The sequence below is a fragment of the Triticum dicoccoides genome, chromosome 1B, assembly GCF_002162155.2.
Source record: "Triticum dicoccoides isolate Atlit2015 ecotype Zavitan chromosome 1B, WEW_v2.0, whole genome shotgun sequence".
Lineage (NCBI taxonomy): Eukaryota > Viridiplantae > Streptophyta > Magnoliopsida > Poales > Poaceae > Triticum > Triticum dicoccoides.
In genome coordinates, this window is record NC_041381.1 from 660,088,356 (window position 1) to 660,106,696 (window position 18,341).

An 18,341-nucleotide genomic window follows, 5' to 3' on the forward strand; every position below is an offset into this window, starting at 1 on the left:
CCCCCTAGTCCGGGACTCCCTCAGTAGCCCCTGAACCAGGCTTCAATGACGACGAGTCCGGCGCGCATATTGTCTTCGGCATTGCAAGTCGGGTTCCTCCTCTAAATAATTTATAGAAGATCGTGAACACCGGGATAGTGTCCGGCTCTGCAAAAATAAATTCCACATACCACCGTAGAGAGAATAATATTACACAAGATCAATCTGCTGACGTATTCTGCGGCGTGACGTCAGACCACTTCCAAGCCTTTACTCGAATTGTTTCTATTGTTCCACCTCAGCGCGTTTAGCAAGGCGGTTTCCTTGGCACGTCTGTCGAAGCAGAGATTGTGTTCCCCTTATTCCGGGATTCCCATCAATACGGACGTGGGTAACCTAACCGCGCCATTGATTACGGTGCTTGGGAGATAAGCTAGTTTTATCAGGCCGGTGGGGACGCATGTTTCCGTCCACCCATATAAGGGGATAAAGATCCAACCCTTTTACCTGCGCCTTCTTCCTCCTTGGCTTATCCATCTCCGCGAACTCGAGCTCCAGCGCCCAAGCCCGCACATCCCACCTCAACCTTCTCCGATCATGTCCGGAGCGGGAGGCAAATGGATGGCCTCCGTCACGGAGGGGCATATCCAGAAGCTGCGCAGCGCCGGATACTTGTCCAGCGACATCGTGCATCGGCTCCCCGACGAGGGAGAGCTCATCCCCACCCCCAGGCCCCATGAGAGGGTAGTATTCCTTCCCCATTTCCTCCGCGGACTGGGCTTCCCACTTCATCCCTTCGTCCGGGGGCTCATGTTCTACTACGGCCTAGATTTCCATGATCTGACCCCGAATTTCATTCTCAACATCTCGGCGTTTATCGTCGTGTGCGAGGCCTTCCTCTGCATCCAGCCCCACTTTGGCTTGTGGCTCAAGACCTTCAGTGTCAAGCCGAAGGTTGTGAAGGGCAACCAAGCGGAGTGCGGAGGCGCCATGGTGGGCAGGATGTCCCACGTTATGTGGCCGGAGGGTACTTTCGTGGAAACCATTAAGGGGTGGCAATCGGGGTGGTTCTACATCACCGAGCCGCGTGACCCTGATTGGGCAGCGGCCCCCGAATTCAGATCCGGCATCCCCACATGGCTCACCTCTTGGAAAGAGAGCGGCCGGATTTGGGGCGATTCGGAGGAGCTGACCGGACTCCAAGCCTGCATCCAAAAGCTGGTGGACAAGAAGCTCAAGCTTGTCAACGTAGTCCAGGTCATGCTCATCCGCCAGATTCTCCCGTGCCAATGACGGGGCTTCAATATGTGGGAGTTCGATCCGGCGCAGCACCAGACTTTGAATGGGCTCTTCGACACTACGTACGGAGAGGTCTGGAAGGTGCTGTTCAAGGGCGCCGAGGCTCCCGCATCCGCTATCGAAGATCGCGGATTCAGCTCGCAGCGTCCAGCCGACGAGGTAAGTGATATTGTCCTTTACGGGACGCTTGTTATTCATAGTTTGACTCTATGCGGGATCTAAACTCCCTTTCCTTTGACAGGACTGACTGAAGAAGGCCGCACAGGCTATCTGTCCGGCCCCATTGCCAGAGGACCCAGCTGACGCCCGCCTAACGGGGCTGCTGGCTCCGGCACCCCACGTGGTGCCGGAGAAGAAGGCCAAGAAGAAGGCCACGGGGACTCGGAAGAGTTCCCGTTTTCAGGTGCTATCGGACGATGAATCCGAGGCCGACTCCTCCCAGCAAGGCGAGGAGGAGAAGAAGAAAGCCTCTCCCCCAGCGGGGGGAGGGAAGAAAAGGAAGGCCTCCCCAACAAGGGAGGCCGAAGGGTCCAAGAGGGGAAAAACTCTTCCCCTGGACTGTTCCGCCAACGCCAGTGACGACGACGAGGACTGGCCTCCAAGGGCCAAGCCTCTGGCGAGATCGTAAGTATCCGGACTCCCAAATAACTTCAAGGTTTTCGTTTTCCGCCATGTTATGTCTTTCTAATGCCGCATTCAACCCTGCAGTCCGCCTAAGGATGATCCCCCCACTTTGTCGAGCGGGTCCTTAGGGGCGTCGGATATGGATTCTCTTCCGACTGCCTCCACCCCCCGTGATGCGGATGATGCCGAGGTGGGATCCCAGGAAGGGACCCACCAGGAGGAGAGGTCCCCGGAGGTGTCGCAGGACAACCTCCCGGACTTTGCACCGGACTCAGCCCCGGAACCCATAGTGGCTCCGGAGTCCGGCGGGCGACCCCTTCGTAAGAAGGGCAAGACCGCGACGCCGACTGCCTCCGTCCAACCGGAGGTGCCGGATAATTTGCTGGAGGTGCTCAACGGCGCCTCCATCAAAGAGGAACACCGCACTGTTATGAGTGCAGTGATTCAGAAGGTTCAGCTCGCCAAGAGCGGGCTGACCGAAGCCTGCAACAGCCTTCTAACAGGCTTTGAGGTAAGAATTTCAATATATGTAAAATGGTACCGCATAGACAGTAGCCCCTCATGCTCGGTTCGGTGTTCGGAAAGAAAAGCCGGACTGAGAATCTTTAGAAAGATAAACGCAGGAGTCATGAAAATATGTCAATATGGGATTGCAGGCTGTGCTGCTGACCTCTGCCGCACTGACTGCGGAGGTCAATACTTTGAAGGAAAACCTCGAGCGGTCCGAGAACGAGCTCGGCCATGCCAAGAAGCAGCTCGAGGAAAAAGAAGGTGAGTAATACCTTATGAAAACTGTACCTTACAGAAAAGGATTTGGTTGCAAGAAAAATGACAAGGATAACTGGGGTATTGCAGGGGCCACTAACGAGGTGGCGACCCTGAAGGAGGCGGTGGCCGCGGCCGAACGCAATGCGGCTGCGGAGCGCACCGAGCGAGAGAAACAGGAGGCGTGGGTGGCGGAGGTACAACAAGAGCTCCAGGATCTCGTGAAGAAACATGAGAGCCTGGAGCATGACTCGAAGACTCGAGAGTCTGAGCTTGCAACGGCTCTTGAGAGTGCCAAAGCCGCTAAGGCCGAAGCCTACAAGGCCCTCCAGGAGATAGAGGCGGTGAAGAAAATAGCAGCGGGTAAGGCATTTTTCATGCAAAGTAAGCATGTGAGTGTTAATTACCTGTCGCTTACCCGAATTCCGAGCTCTCCAGGAGCGTTCGCAGATCTTCCCCGCAGCGTGTCCGATGCTGCCGCATTCTACCGGGCCGAGGAGGGGAGCTCAACGGAGAAGGTCTTCTAGTCTCAGTATGCTGAGGCCGGACATCCGGTGCCCCTTAGCGACCAGCTGAAGCAGTTGGTCGAGCTCCACAAGGCGGCCGAACAGGCCATGAAGGGCCTCATAGTTCGGCTGTGGCCTAAGGAGGTCATGCCTGGGAGCTACTTCGGCCTGGTGCGGCGGCTGGTGGATGCGTGCCCGTGGGTTGAAGTCATCAAGCACTCCGCCTTTATTGAAGGTGCCCGTCGGGCCCTTGCCCGCGCAAAGGTGCACTGGGGCAAGATGGATGCCCAGAAGCTTGTGACGGACCCACCACCAGAGGGCAAGGAGTATCATACGCCCGAGATGTATTATAAGAGTGTGCTGAAGGGCGCCCGCATTATTGCGGGTGAGTGCTCCAAAGAAGAAGTTTTTGAGTAGACTCGCGTTTTGTTATCCTGTGCGCTGAAAACTAAGTTCATATGCATGAAGCAACACTTGTTAATTTAAAATATTACCTTCTGTGCGGCTGTTTATCAAATCTGAGAGATGGCAAGTCGTCGGCTTCAGCCCCCATGCCACGAGTGCTGGGGTGTTCGGGATAAATTTGGGCACTCTTGTTCCCATATTTGGGTCCATCGAGGGAGGCGCTCAACACAACGAACAAGGCAACCGGACTTATAATGCTTGAACACTCTCACTTAGCCATAGAATTCTATAATTTTAAATTTCGGCGAAGCCCCTAGTTTTCGGAAGGCCGAATTTGGGGCGCTATCCACGCCTTGGCCGGACAGAATCCGGCTCCTCGCTCGAAGCGGCATAAGTCTTTAGGGACTCGCAAAGAACCTCTCGAACAGCGACCAGCTCTCGCCTCATCATGACGGTCAGTTTTAGCTTTCTCCACTGAGGCGTTAACCCAGCTCAACTGGGGCGCAATCGCAGTGGTTCTCCCAGTGCTACCTTAGCCGATAAAACGGAACGTAAGGTACCAAAACATGGGAGCCGGGCAAACCCAACTATTGACCCAAGAACATGATTCGGAGCCGATGCATATAATGCTATAAGTTCGGGGTGCCGCACTTGTGAAAGTATTCGGACTTATCACACCATAACGCGGGAAACATAAGCCCCTGGTGTATTTAGCCGTACCAAAACGTACGGATGCAACATGTCATAGATGAACATATGTGTAAGAAAGAAATGCAATTAGAAGCAAAAATGTGCTGCATTGCTTTATTCAATAAAAACTACTGTAAGTGCAGGACGATACAAGTGGTGCGGTAAGCAAGAGATGGGACTGTTTAACATGTCCCCCTCCAGGGGTAGGCTACGGAATAATGCATAAAACAGATTTAATGCTCATGATGGAGACCACCTGGATTTTCGTTGTAGCCTTTCTCCTTCCCTGGCTGTTGCATCGTGGGTTCGGCATGTCTGCTGCCGGACAGGGCCTCTGACGAACGGAGTCCTGTAAGTAAAAAAGAAAAGGAAAAGAAAAAGAAACGACACACTTAAGAGCCCCTGGTGCGGTTGAGCCGCAGTCTGGGCTTATCGTGGTCGAGCCCATTGCCCCATGCACATGGTATCTTCAGAGCGTAATGGAGTACGCGAAGGGTCTGTCTTAATGTTTTACAGGGGCTGGGGTTGGGGCCGCACTGCTACGCGTGCTCGGAACGTGCCAGGTGGTCGTGTTGTAGGTTACTCCAGGCACGCTTAGCTGTGTCCGGCCGCTTGGCAGCCGGACTCGAGAATTGCCTTAAAAGGCTGCTTTGTACTTCTGCCGCGAGAGCCGCTGTATGTTCCTCCGTTTGGAGGGAGCGTTCAGTGTTTCCGTTGACCGTGATGACTCCTCTAGGGCCTGGCATCTTGAGCTTGAGGTATGCATAATGCGGCACCGCGTTGAACTTTGCGAACGCGGTACGTCCGAGCAAGGCATGATAGCCGCTGCGGAACGGGACTATGTCGAAGATTAACTCCTCGCTTCGGAAGTTATCCGGGGATCCGAAGACCACTTCCAGTGTAACTGAGCCTGTACAATTGGCTTCTACACCTGGTATGACGCCTTTAAAGGTCGTCTTGGTAGGTTTAATCCTTGAGGGGTCTATGCCCATTTTGCACACCGTGTCCTGATAAAGCAGGTTTAGGCTGCTACCGCCGTCCATCAGGACTCTGGTGAGATGAAATCCATCGACGATTGGGTCTAGAACCAATGCGGCGAACCCACCATGGCGAATGCTGGTGGGGTGGTCCCTTCGGTCAAAGGTGATCGGGCAAGAGGACCATGGATTGAACTTCGGGGCAACTGGCTCCATCGCGTATACATCTCTGAGTGCACGCTTCCGCTCCCTTTTGGGTATGTGCGTGGCATATATCATGTTCACCATCCGCACCTGTGGGGGGAAACCCTTCTGTCCTCTATTGTTCGGCGGTCGGGTCTCTTCCTCGTCGTCGCTATGTAGCCCCTTGTCTCTGTTTTCGGCAATTACCTTGCCTGCCTGCTTGAACACCCAACAGTCCCTATTGGTGTGGTTAGCTGGCTTTTCAGGGGTGCCATGTATCTGGCACAAGCGGTCGAGAATTCGGTCCAAATTGGACGGACCCTGAGTTGTTCTTTTGAATGGCTTTTTCCGTTGACTGGGTTTAGAGCTTCTGAATCCGGCATTGACTGCCGTATCCTCACTGTTACCGCCGTTAATGCGGCGTTTGTTTTTGTTGCGACGCGACCTGCCACTACGGTCCTTGATATCCGGACTGCCAGAATTTTTTTTGAGGTTGTTGCTGCGTGCTAGCCAGTTGTCCTCACCCGCACAGAAGCGGGTCATGAGTGATGTAAGGCTGCCATGGATTTCGGCTTTTCCTGTCCCAGGTGCCGGGCAAGCCACTCGTCGTGGATGTTATGCTTGAAGGCCGCGAGGGCCTCGGCATCCGGACAGTCGACGATTTGGTTTTTCTTGGTTAAGAACCGTGTCCAGAATTGTCTGGCCGATTCGTCTGGCTGCTGAATTATGTGGCTTAGGTCATCTGCATCTGGTGGTCGCACGTACGTGCCTTGGAAGTTATCGAGGAATGCGGCTTCCAGGTCCTCCCAACTCCCGATTGACTCTATTGGCAAGCTGTTAAGCCAGTGCTGGGCTGGTCCTTTAAGTTTGAGTGGGAGATATTTGATGGCGTGGAGATCGTCTCCGCGGGCCATGTGGATATGGAGGAGATAGTCCTTGATCCAGACCGCGGGGTCTGTTGTGCCATCATAAGATTCAATATTGACGGGTTTAAACCCTTCTGGGATTTAATGATCCATTACCTCATCTATGAAGCACAGTGGGTGTGCGGCGCCTCTCTACTGGGCGATATCGCGACGGAGCTCAAAAGAGCTTTGTCTGTTGTGTTCGGCCCGGCCGGACTTACTGTGTCCGGGCTGACGGTGATCGTCACGTATCGTGGGGCACCCACATGATCCATAGATCGATCTTGATTGTCTTTCCTTATCCTCCAATATGTCTCACAGGTCCGGAGTGTTCCCCTGTGGCCTTGTGCTTTTCGAGCGATGCCGGGGTACGGGTCTAGTGAAGGGCCTTGAGGCCTCTCTGTCGCGACCACGGGGTGGTCGATCAGCCGTATTGTCTCCTGGTGAAGCGGGATCATATGCCTCCACCTCTAATCGGGGGAGCAGCTTACGTTTGGGGTAGCTTTTGGAGGGGCGTTCGAGTTCATGCTCTTCGGCCGCGAGGACTTCGGTCCATCTGTCGGCTAGCAGATCTTGATCAGCTCTAAGCTGCTGCTGCTTTTTCTTGAGGCTGTTTGCCGTGGCCATAAGCCTGCGTTTGAAACGCTCCTGTTCGACGGGATCCTCAGGCACAACGAATTCGTCGTCGTCGAGGATTGCCTCGTCTCCGGAGGGAGGCATATAGTCCTCTACCTCTTCTTCGGCCGCTCTCTCATGAGGGCTGGCGTCCCCCTCCTCCTGTGTTGGATCTTGCTGGAGTGGGTTGTCTTCGGCGCTATCCGGTGTATTATTGTCTCCGGTGCCGGAATCCTCATTCTTGCTATGGCGGGATTTAGAGCGGCGCCGCTGACGCCGGCGCTTGGGCTGTTTCTTGGAGGGGTCATCCTCCGCTATTCCTTCGTCGTTTCCATCCTTTGGGATATCCACCATGTATATGTCGTATGAAGAGGTGGCTTTCCAGTGCCCAGTGGGCGCTGGTTCTTGGTCGTCTCCAGCATCGTCGTCCATACCGTCGATGTCCTCAGAGTCGCAATCTAGCATGTCGGTTAGATCGTCGACAGTGGCTACCAAGTGGGTGGTGGGTGGGCTCTGAATTTCTTCGTCGTCCGCATCCCAACCATCCTAGCCGCAGTCCGGCTAGGCCTCTCCTGATAACGAGAGGTGCTTTAGCGAACTCAAGATGTCGCCAAAAGGTGAGCATTGAAAGATGTCCGCCGCGGTGAACTCCATGATCGGCGCCCAATCGGATTCGACTAGAGGGGGCGCGGGAGGTCCGGAGTCCGGCAAGGAGTCGGGCACCTCGGAGTCACGAGCTTCATGGGGGACAAGATCGGTGTTCGGCTCTATCGCTGTAGAGGTTGCAGCCCCTGAGGTGGTGTCTAGCCATCCATCCTTGGTCTGCGCGGCCGGCTCCGAGTCGAAGATCGGAGCGGGTTCGAGTGCGGCCTCTAGGGTACTGTCCGGCTGCAGAGCTAAATCATGCCCATCGTGACAGTACGGCACGCTCGGCTGTGGCTCGAATCCGTCGAGGATCAAGTCCCCGCGGATGTCAGCCGTGAAGTTCAAACTTCCAAATCTGACCTGACGGCCAGGGGTGTAGCCTTCGATCTGCTCCAGCTGGCCAAGCGAATTGGCCCGCAGTGCGAAGCCGTCGAATACGAAGATCTGTGCGGGGAGGAAGGTCTCACCCTGGACTGCATCGTTGTTGATGATCGAAGAAGCCATCGAGCCTATCGGTGACGACACAGAGGAACTCTCAATGAAAGCACCAATGTCGGTGTCAAAACCGGCGGATCTCGGGTAGGGGGTCCGAACTGTGCGTCTAGGCGGATGGTAACAGGAGACGAGGGACACGATGTTTTTACCCAGGTTCGGGCCCTCTTGATGGTGGTAAAACCCTACGTCCTACTTGATTAATATTGATGATGTGGGTTACAAGAGTAGATCTACCACGAGATCAAGGAGGCTAAACCCTAGAAGCTAGCCTATGGTATGATTGTTGTTCGTCCTATGGACTAAAGCCATCCGGTTTATATAGACACCGGAGAGGGCTAGGGTTACACAAAGTCGGTTACAATGGTAGGAGATCTACATATCCATATCGCCAAGCTTGCCTTCCACGCCAAGGAAAGTCCCATCCGGACACGGGACGAAGTCTTCAATCTTGTATCTTCATAGTCTTGGAGTCCGGCCGATGATGGTAGTTCGGCTATCCGGACACCCCCTAGTCCGGGACTCCCTCAACCATCAAGCAGTTCTGCCAAAGTCTACACTTTGTTTTCATACATGGATCCTCTCTCAGATTTTATGGCCTTGAGCCATTTGTCGGAATTCGGGCCCACCATCGCTTCTCCATAGCTCGTACGTTCATAGTTGTCTCACAACATGACCTCCAAGACAGGATTACGTACCACTCTGAAGCAGTACGCGTCCTTGTCGACCTACGAGGTTTGGTAGTGACTTGATCCGAAGTTTCATGATCACTATCATCAGCTTCCACTTCAATTGGTGTAGGTGCCACAGGAACAACTTCCCGTGCCCTGCTACACACTAGTTGTAGTGATGGTTCAATAACCTCATCAAGTCTCCACCATCCTCCCACTCAATTCTTTCGAGAGAAACTTTTCCTCAAGAAAGGACCCGTTTCTAGAAACAATTACTCTTGCTTCCGGATCTGAGATAGGAGGTATACCCAACCATTTTGGGTATCCTATGAAGATGTATTTATCCGTTTTGGGTTCGAGCTTATCACGATGAAACTTTTTCACATAAGCGTCGCAGCCCCAAACTTTCAAGAAACGACATCTTAGGTTTCTCTAAACCATAGTTCAAACGGTGTCGTCTCAACGGAATTACGTGGTGCCCTATTAAAGTGAGTGCAGTTGTCTCTAATGCCTAACCCATGAACGATAGTGGTAATTCGATAAGAGACATCATGGTACGCACCATATCCAATAGGGTGCAACTATGATGTTCGGACACACCATCACACTATGGTGTTCCAGGCGGTATTAATTGTGAAACAATTTCCACAATGTCTTAATTGCGTGCCAAAGCTCGTAACTCAGATACTCATCTCTATGATCATATCATAGACATTTTATCCTCTTGTCACAATGATCTTCAACTTCACTCTGAAATTACTTGAACCATTCAATAATTCAGACTTGTGTTTCATCAAGTAAATATACAACATCTATTTGAATCATCTGTGAAGTAAGAACATAACGATATTCACTGCATGCCTCAACACTCATTGGACTACACACATCAAAATGTGTTACTTCCAACAAGCTGCTATCTTGTTCCATCTTACTGAAAATGAGGCTTTTCATTCATCTTGCCCATGTGGTATGATTTGCATATCTCAAGTGATTTAAAATCAAGCAAGTCCAAACGACCCATCTGCATGGAGTTTCTTCATGCGTATACACCAATAGACATGGTTCGCATGTCTCAAACTTTTCAAAAATGAGTGAGTCCAAAGATCCATCAACATGGAGCTTCTTCATGCGTTTTACACCAATATGACTTACATGGCAGTGCCACAAGTAAGTGGTACTATCATTGCTATCTTATATCTTTTGGCATAAAAATGTGTATCACTACGATCGAGATTCAATAAACCATTCTTTTGGGTGCAAGACCATTGAAGGTATTATTCAAATAAACAGAGTAACCATTATTCTCCTTAAATGAATAACCGTATTGCGATAGACATAATCCAATCATGTCTATGCTCAACGCAAACACCAAATAACAATTATTTAGGTTTAACACCAATCTCAATGGTAGAGGGAGCGTGCGATGCTTGATCACATCAACCTTGGAAACACTTTCAACACATATTGTCAGCTCACCTTTAGCTAGTCTCCGTTTATTCCGTAGCTTTTATTTCGAGTTACTAACACTTAGCAACCGAACCGGTATCTATACCCTGGTGCTACTAGGAGTACTAGTAAAGTACACATTAACATAATGTATATCCAATATATTTCTATCGACCTTGCCAGCCTTCTCATCTACCAAGTATCTAGGGTAATTCTGCTCCAGTGGTTGTTCCCCTTATTACAGAAGCACTTAGTCTCGGGTTTGGGTTCAACCTTGGGTTTCTTCACTAGAGCAGCAGCTGATTTGCTGTTTCATGAGGTACCCCTTCTTGCCCTCGTCCTTCTTGAAACTAGTGGTTTCACTAACCATCAATAATTGATGATCCTTCTTGATTTCTACTTTCGCGGTGTCAAACATCGCGAATATCTCAAGGATCATCATATCTATCCCTGATATGTTATAGTTCATCACGAAGCTCTAGCAGCTTGGTGGCAATGACTTTGGAGAAACATCACTATTGCATCTGGAAGATCAACTCCCACTCGATTCAAGTGATTGTTGCACTCAGACAATCTGAGCACAAGCTCAACGATTGAGCTTTTCTCCCTTATTTTGCAGGCTAAGAAAATCGTCGGAGGTCTCATACCTCTTGACGTGGGCACGATCCTGAAATCCCTAATTTCAGCTCTTGGAACATCTCATATGTTCTGCGACATTTCAAAAATGTTTTCGGTTCCTCAATTCTAAACCATTTAACATTACCGAACTATCATGTAGTCATCAAAACGTGTATGTCAGATGTTCGCAACATCCACAGACTATGTTCGAGGTCCAGCACACCGAGCGGTGCATTAAGGACATAAGCCTTCTATTGTCCGCATAATTGCTACTGTCAACTTTCAACTATATTTTCTCTAGGAACATATCTAAAACAGTAGAACTAAAGCACGAGCTATGACATAATTTGCAAAGGGCTTTTGACTATGTTCAGGATAATTAAGTTCATCTAATGAACTCCCACTCAGATAGACATCCCTCTAGTCATCTAAGCGATTACATGATCCGAGTCAACTAGGTCATGTCCGATCATCACGTGAGATGGACTAGTCATCATCGGTGAACATCTTCATGTTGATCGTATCCACCATACGACTCATGCTCGACCTTTCGGTCTCTTGTGTTCTGAGGCCATGTCTGCACATGCTAGGCTCGTCAAGTTAACCTAAGTGTTTCGCGTGTGTAAATCAGGCTTACACCCGTTGTATGTGAACGTTAGAATCTATCACACCCGATCATCACGTGGTGCTTCGAAATGATGAACTTTCGCAACGGTGCACAGTTAGGGGGAACACTTTCTTGAAATTTTAATGAGGGATCATCTTATTTACTACCGTCGTTCTAAGCAAATAAGATGCATAAACATGATGAACATCACATGCAATCAAAAAAGTGACATGATATGGCCAATATCATTTTGCTCCTTTTGATCTCCATCTTCGGGGCTCCACGATCATCATCGTCACCGGCATGACACCATGATCTCCATCATCGTGTCTCCATGAAGTTGTCTCACCAACTTATTACTTCTACTACTATGGCTACCGATTAGCAATAAAGTAAAGTAATTACATGGCGTTTGTTCAATGACACGCAGGTCATACAATAAATTAAGACAACTCCTATGGCTCCTGCCGGTTGTCATACTCATCGACATGCAAGTCGTGATTCCTATTACAAGAACATGATCAATCTCATACATCACATATCATTCATCACATTCTTTTGACCATATCACATCATATAGCATACCCTGCAAAAACAAGTTAGACGTCCTCTAATTGTTGTTTGCATGTTTTACGTGGCTGCTATGGGTTTCTAGCAAGAACGTTTCTTACCTACGCAAAACCACAACGTGATATGCCAATTGCTATTTACCCTTCATAAGGACCCTTTTCATCGAATTCGTTCCGACTAAAGTGGGAGAGACTGGCACCCGCTAGCCACCTTATGCAACAAGTGCATGTCAGTCGGTGGAACCTGTCTCACGTAAGTGTACGTGTAAGGTCGGTCCGGGCCGCTTCATCCCACAATACCGTCGAAACAAGATTGGACTAGTAACGGTAAGCATATTGAACAAATTCAACGCCCACAACTACTTTGTGTTCTACTCGTGCATAGAATCTACGCAATAGACCTAGCTCTGATGCCACTGTTGGGGAACGTAGCAGAAATTCAAAATTTTCCTATGAGTCACCAAGATCTATCTATGGAGAGACTAGCAACGAGAGAGAGGGGAGTGCATCTACATACCCTTGTAGATCGCTAAGTGGAAGTGTTCATGAGAACGGGGTTGAAGGAGTCGTACTCGTCGTGATCCAAATCACCGAAGATCCTAGTGCCGAACGGACGGCACCTCCGCATTCAACACACGTACATCCCGGTGACGTCTCCTATGCCTTGATCCAGCAAGGAGAGAGGGAGAGGTTGGGGAAGACTCCGTCCAGCAGCAGCACAATGACGTGGTGGTGATGGAGGAGCGTGGCAATTTTGCAGGGCTTCGCCAAGCACCGCGGGAGAGGAGGAGAAAGAGAGGTAGCGCTGCGCCAACAGGAGAAGAACTTCGTGTGTTGGGCTGCCCCTTTGCCTCCACTATATATAGGGGGAGAGGGGGGCTGTGCCCCCACCTAGGGTTCCACCCCTAGGGGCGGCGGCCAGCCCTAGATCCCATCTAGGGGGGCAGCCAAGGGGGGAGAGGGGAAACTTGCCCCCCCCCAAGTCAAGTGGAGGCGTCCCCTTCCCAAACCCTAGGCGCCTTGGGCCCTTGTGGGGGGGCGCACCAGCCCACCTGGGGCTGGTCCCCTCCCACACTTGGCCCATGTAGCCCTCCGGGGATGGTGGCCCCACTTGGTGGACCCCCGGGACCCTCCCGGTGGTCCTGGTACATTATCAATAAAACCTGAAACTTTTCCGGTGACCAAAACAGGACTTCCCATATATAAATCTTTACCTCCGGACCATTCCGGAACTCCTCGTGATGTCCGGGATCTCATCCGGCACTCCGAACAACATCCGGTAACCACATACAAACTTCCTTTATAACCCTAACGTCATCGAACCTTAAGTGTGTAGACCCTGCGGGTTCGGGAACCATGCAGACATGACCGAGACGTTCTCCGGACAATAACCAACAGCGGGATCTGGATACCCATGTTGGCTCCCACATGTTCCACGATGATCTCATCGGATGAACCACGATGTCAAGGATTCGATCAATCCCGTATACAATTCCCTTTGTCTAGCGGTATTGTACTTGCCCGAGATTCGATCGTCGGTATGCCGATACCTTGTTCAATCTCGTTACTGGCAAGTCTCTTTACTCGTTCCGTAACACATCATCCCGTGATCAACCCCTTGGTCACATTGTGCACATTATGATGATGTCCTACCGAGTGGGCCCAGAGATACCTCTCCGTTATACGGAGTGACAAATCCCAGTCTCGATTCGTGCCAACCCAACAGACACTTTCGGAGATACCCGTAGTACACCTTTATAGCCACCCAGTTACGTTGTGACGTTTGGTACACCCAAAGCATTCCTACGGTATCCGGGAGTTGCACAATCTCATGGTCTAAGGAAATGATACTCGACATTATAAAAGCTTTAGCATACGAACTACACGATCTTTGTGCTAGGCTTAGGATTGGGTCTTGTCCATCACATCATTCTCCTAATGATGTGATCCCGTTATCAACGACATCCAATGTCCATGGTCAGGAAACCGTAACCATCTATTGATCAACGAGCTAGTCAACTAGAGGCTTATTAGGGACATGGTGTTGTCTATGTACCCACACATGTATCTGAGTTTCCTATCAATACAATTATAGCATGGATAATAAACGATTATCATGAACAAGGAAATATAGTAATAACTAATTTATTATTGCCTCTAGGGCATATTTCCAACAACAATTGTCATGATTTCTAACCCCAATCTAACCACATGTATTCTGTAAAGAACAACACCAGTTCACTAACAGGCCTTGTGACCTGGGGCACTACTACAGGTACACATGTTTAACCTATGTGATCAACTTAAAATGCCATGGGTGTAAAATTTAGCATGTATCTGAAATTTACCATGGCATCATCATAAATTGACATGACTCTAAAGTTGCCATCCCTGCATGCTCGAAAACCGCCCATGGAAACTAAAGACTATCCATCTATTCTATACATTATCAGATTCAAAACTGTATGCAGATGATTGATCAAACAAGAATCATCGCCCTGCTGCCGTGTGCATGAACACACAACACACCAAACTGAGAGAGGGAAAATCAAACCTCCATGGCATCGCGTGCCGGAGGAGCATGGAGCAGACATGCCTTCCTGAAGATCACATCGAGCACGCGGATGTCGCCATGATTGTAGTAGTTGTTGGGCCGCCGCGACACCCTGACGAACAAGCCATTGCCCCCCACGACCGCAAGCCCTATGTTGACAAAGAACGCGGGGTGGCGCTTGCCCACCGGATCGAGTAGCTCCAGCCCGCGCCTGCGTCCACCGCGGAGGCCGAGCCCCACCAGGGACACCCGCCGGCCCGCCCCCGCCTTTCCCAGGGCAGGAGTTGGCGAGTAGCGCGGTGGCAGCACGCAAATAGACTGGCGCGCGGCGGAGCTCGAACCTCAGAAGTAGCCACACGCGCGCCCGCCTCCTCCGCTTCAGCCATCCGGTCCCCCTGGACCTCCCCCTCACCGCCGGGAAGACCACGCAGCTCTCCCTCACCGCCACCCAAGCCGCCATGGGAGAAGGGGGATCCACCCGGTGCTCACCACCAACCCGCCCCTCCCCGCCCCTCATGCCTGCCACCGCCCATCTCGCCGGTCACCTACCGGTCAGCACAAAGATACAGATGAGAGGGGATACGAGTAGAGGGGAAGAAGAGGAGGGGCACGGGGCGGTGGGAAGAAACCTGTCTGCGCTCGTCGGCGTTCGCCGGCCACCGGAGGTGTGGGAGAGGCGCCGGGGTCGCTCGGGATTGAGCTCCTGCTCGTGGGGGTGTGGCCGTGTGGGGACTGGGAAATGGATAAGGTGAAGAAGAGAGAGCGGTGGGCGAGCGAGAAAGAAAAGGACGTTCGGGCAACTTCGCGCTGACCGCTGAGAGAAAACCGGCGTGCGGGCGAACTCCCTCACACGCCACACACACGAGTTATTCTACGTGGGACATAAAATCAGCCTTTTCGTGCCAAGATTCGTGCAAAAGGCACTGGACGACGATCGAGGGGTGTGGGCGAGTTGACTAACGCCCACACGTGTGGGCGTTAGTGTTTCCGTATAAATAAGTAGCAGGGCGGGAACGGGTCTCTGACGACACACAATTAGTTGTTGGCGGTAGAGGCGATCGAGCGTGTAGGAGGAGGAGCTGAGACGTCCGATCGAAGAAGAAGCGAAATCCGGCGATGGCGGCGGCCCTTGGACATGCGTCGAGGAGGCTCGGTGGCTGCCCTCTCCATCGGCTGCAGTCCATCTACACGGCGTCCGCCTCAACGCCGGCTATCGTGCAAGTGGTGGCCCAACGGCGACTTCTCCAAACGGTGGCCAAGCCGCCAACCGGAAACATCACTGTGGTATGCTAAGAAATTAACCTCCCGTGCCAATCAACTCAATCCGGGCCATGCCCATGCATGCATGCTTTCTCGACATGTCCATATTTAGGGACAATCAACTCAAACTAAAAAAAAAGCGGCACTACTTATCTTCTGGAAATATAGGAACAATGTGTAGTATGTCTGACTTGCTCTATGACTCGTCTCAACAGTTAAGAAAACTAGCCTTCTTCTTTGGTTTGCAAGTATACGGCCACGTGATCCGAGGATGAATGGATGATAGATTCATCAATTGTTTTTACCTAGTAAATACTCCCTCTGTAAAGAAAGAAATATACGAGTGTTTAGATTACTAAAATAGTGATCTAATCGCTCTTATATTTCTTTATGGAGGGAGTACTAAATAGCAACATCTCATGACACTGATGCTGTGAGGATACTGTACATCATCTCTGCTGCTTTTGCTTTGAAAATTGAAACATTCTATCCGCGTTCATAGATCTATCACTTGCTGCATCCATGGGTCATTTATACTTGCTTTTGATGTGTATGATAACAAACTCATCTTGTGTGGCCAGCTTCCTGGTGCAAACAAAATGTGCGGCAGAGCCATCAAAGGAACACCTTGTGCGTTCCCGCCTCGCACAAATACAGACCAAGAAAGAAGAATTGTTCGGTCTGATTTCTGAGCTCGACCCGGCTCACTGTACCAGAGTGAACAGTCACCTCGCCATTGATCTTTCCGCGCAGGTCCAACCCAAACCTAGTGACCCCAAGTGGTATGATCAGATCTCAAACATACGCTCTACTACGTTTCTCTGCTTCCCCTTTTTACGTCAATTTTTCGTATCTTCATCTGATCTGATCTGCAGGCCATGGTATCGACGAATGAAAAGAATGAACAATTATACCTCTTCTATGGCGGCCTTACGTACCTCAGCTCAATGAGCGTGTACTATGGTTTCCAGGTCCCTTCACACTAATGCCCAGAAGCATTGGTGTTGGCGATTGATTATGAAGTCACTCTGAATGGTGTATTCCAAGCTTTGCTAGCCTTGTAAATTAAGACTGAACTGTTTGCCATGTGATGATGTTTCCTACATGTCCTCCGCTAGTAGAAGGGCGATGTGCATTCCGAATCCAAATATTGCGTCCACGTAAGGAAATGATGCATGCAGCTTCTAGCTGACCCGCAAAAGAAAAAAAAATCTAGCTGGGCAATTTTGCTACGAGGTGAAATTGCATAAGTTTTCAGGGATATAGTGGCAAGCAACAAATGAGATATAATCTTGTTGTATGAGGTTTAGGTACACTTCACCATGGTATTTGGTAGATCTTGTTGACTAAACATGAACTTCTTGTTGAAATGAAATATAAACATATTTTTCAAATAGGTGTGCGTCGGTTTACGTACAACATGGTATCATTCTACAAAACATAAGAATTGACCCTTTACTTGAAGCATAAGTCCAATAAAAGAACGAAAACTATGGTTGAATGGTCAGGAGGATTGTTCTACCCCAGCCCACCAGAGATCAAACCTCATATTTGACATGTGTGTGTCTCATAGAAGCGGAATATTCTTTCAATGAAAGGCGACATTACCGTGTTTCTTGAAAAAAGAAATATATAAGTCCAATAAGAGTCCCCAAGCAAGCTATATATCTGGCCATGTACCTGATCACCCAAGAAAATCAATCAATCCACTCCGAGCACCAAAAGAATCAATTTACTATGCATGCATGAAGAAAATAAACCGCCATCCCCTCCGACCTCTACCTGCATTAAGATTCCTTCTAAAGTTGAGGTTCTTTACACCAACACTAACATTATGGCACATCATGGTCCGGTGACTTTTCAAAAAATATAAGACCAGCCAGGACTAGCCCTTGCCCGGATATGTTTATAGAAGAAGCAACTAAGCACACAGAGCGGAATCTTGGACTCAAACGCTGGTGGGCAGCATGCACACTCGCATAGAAACTACGCCAATGCTCCCTATCGATCACTCTCATTAGTGTATAATCGACCTTTTCTTAGCCACATGTAGGTACTACCCCTACTAAAATTGCTGGTACATATCCAGAGGCTCAAAACATGCTAGGAAAGTACACAATGCTCAGTAAAATAACTCGTTTTTTAAGCATCATTGCTTATTTTTGTAGGAGGGATGCATAGTAAATGTCCGCCCTCTACAACACCGGTCGATGCATAAGGAAATAGATTTAATTTTCTAAGTTCTGAGTTCCTCTCTAAACACATTGCGTTTACATGAACAAAGTCAATCGGACAAGCGTTGATCCATTACGTTGTCCGATCATTGACTCGAACTTACTTTGCAAGTTCATGACCCGCGGGATTCTCAGAGCTACTACTGCTAGAAAAAAGAACTTCGCTAACTCCTTGAGTTGTCTAGACGCACTGTTTTCTATGTCTCTTCCGAAGTGTTCCCGCAAGAAAAGGTTTATTTAGAAGTGAGGAGCCTTACCTCTCATTTAAAAAAATCATGATGAACGTTTCTTTATTTC

At 49.9% G+C, this 18,341-nt stretch overlaps 1 protein-coding gene across 1 annotated transcript; it reads left to right on the forward strand.

Annotated features, from left to right (window-relative positions):
- Nucleotides 1-15,685: 15,685 nt before the first annotated feature.
- LOC119350827 lies at nucleotides 15,686-17,061 on the forward strand. Its single transcript, XM_037618473.1, has 3 exons — nucleotides 15,686-15,834; nucleotides 16,392-16,592; nucleotides 16,686-17,061. Exons 1-3 carry the CDS (start codon nucleotides 15,686-15,688, stop codon nucleotides 16,759-16,761), a joined length of 426 nt encoding a protein of 141 aa, XP_037474370.1. The 3' UTR covers nucleotides 16,762-17,061.
- The last annotated feature ends 1,280 nt before the right edge of the window (nucleotides 17,062-18,341 follow it).

Excerpts from the sequence above, each read along its gene's own strand:
- LOC119350827 (XM_037618473.1), top strand. The coding sequence starts at position 15,686 with ATGCGTCGAGGAGGCTCGGTGGCTGCCCTCTCCATCGGCTGCAGTCCA. Across the intron at positions 15,835-16,391 it reads CAACCGGAAACATCACTGTG|CTTCCTGGTGCAAACAAAAT; the intron begins GTATGCTAAGAA and ends TTGTGTGGCCAG. Across the intron at positions 16,593-16,685 it reads AAACCTAGTGACCCCAAGTG|GCCATGGTATCGACGAATGA; the intron begins GTATGATCAGAT and ends TCTGATCTGCAG.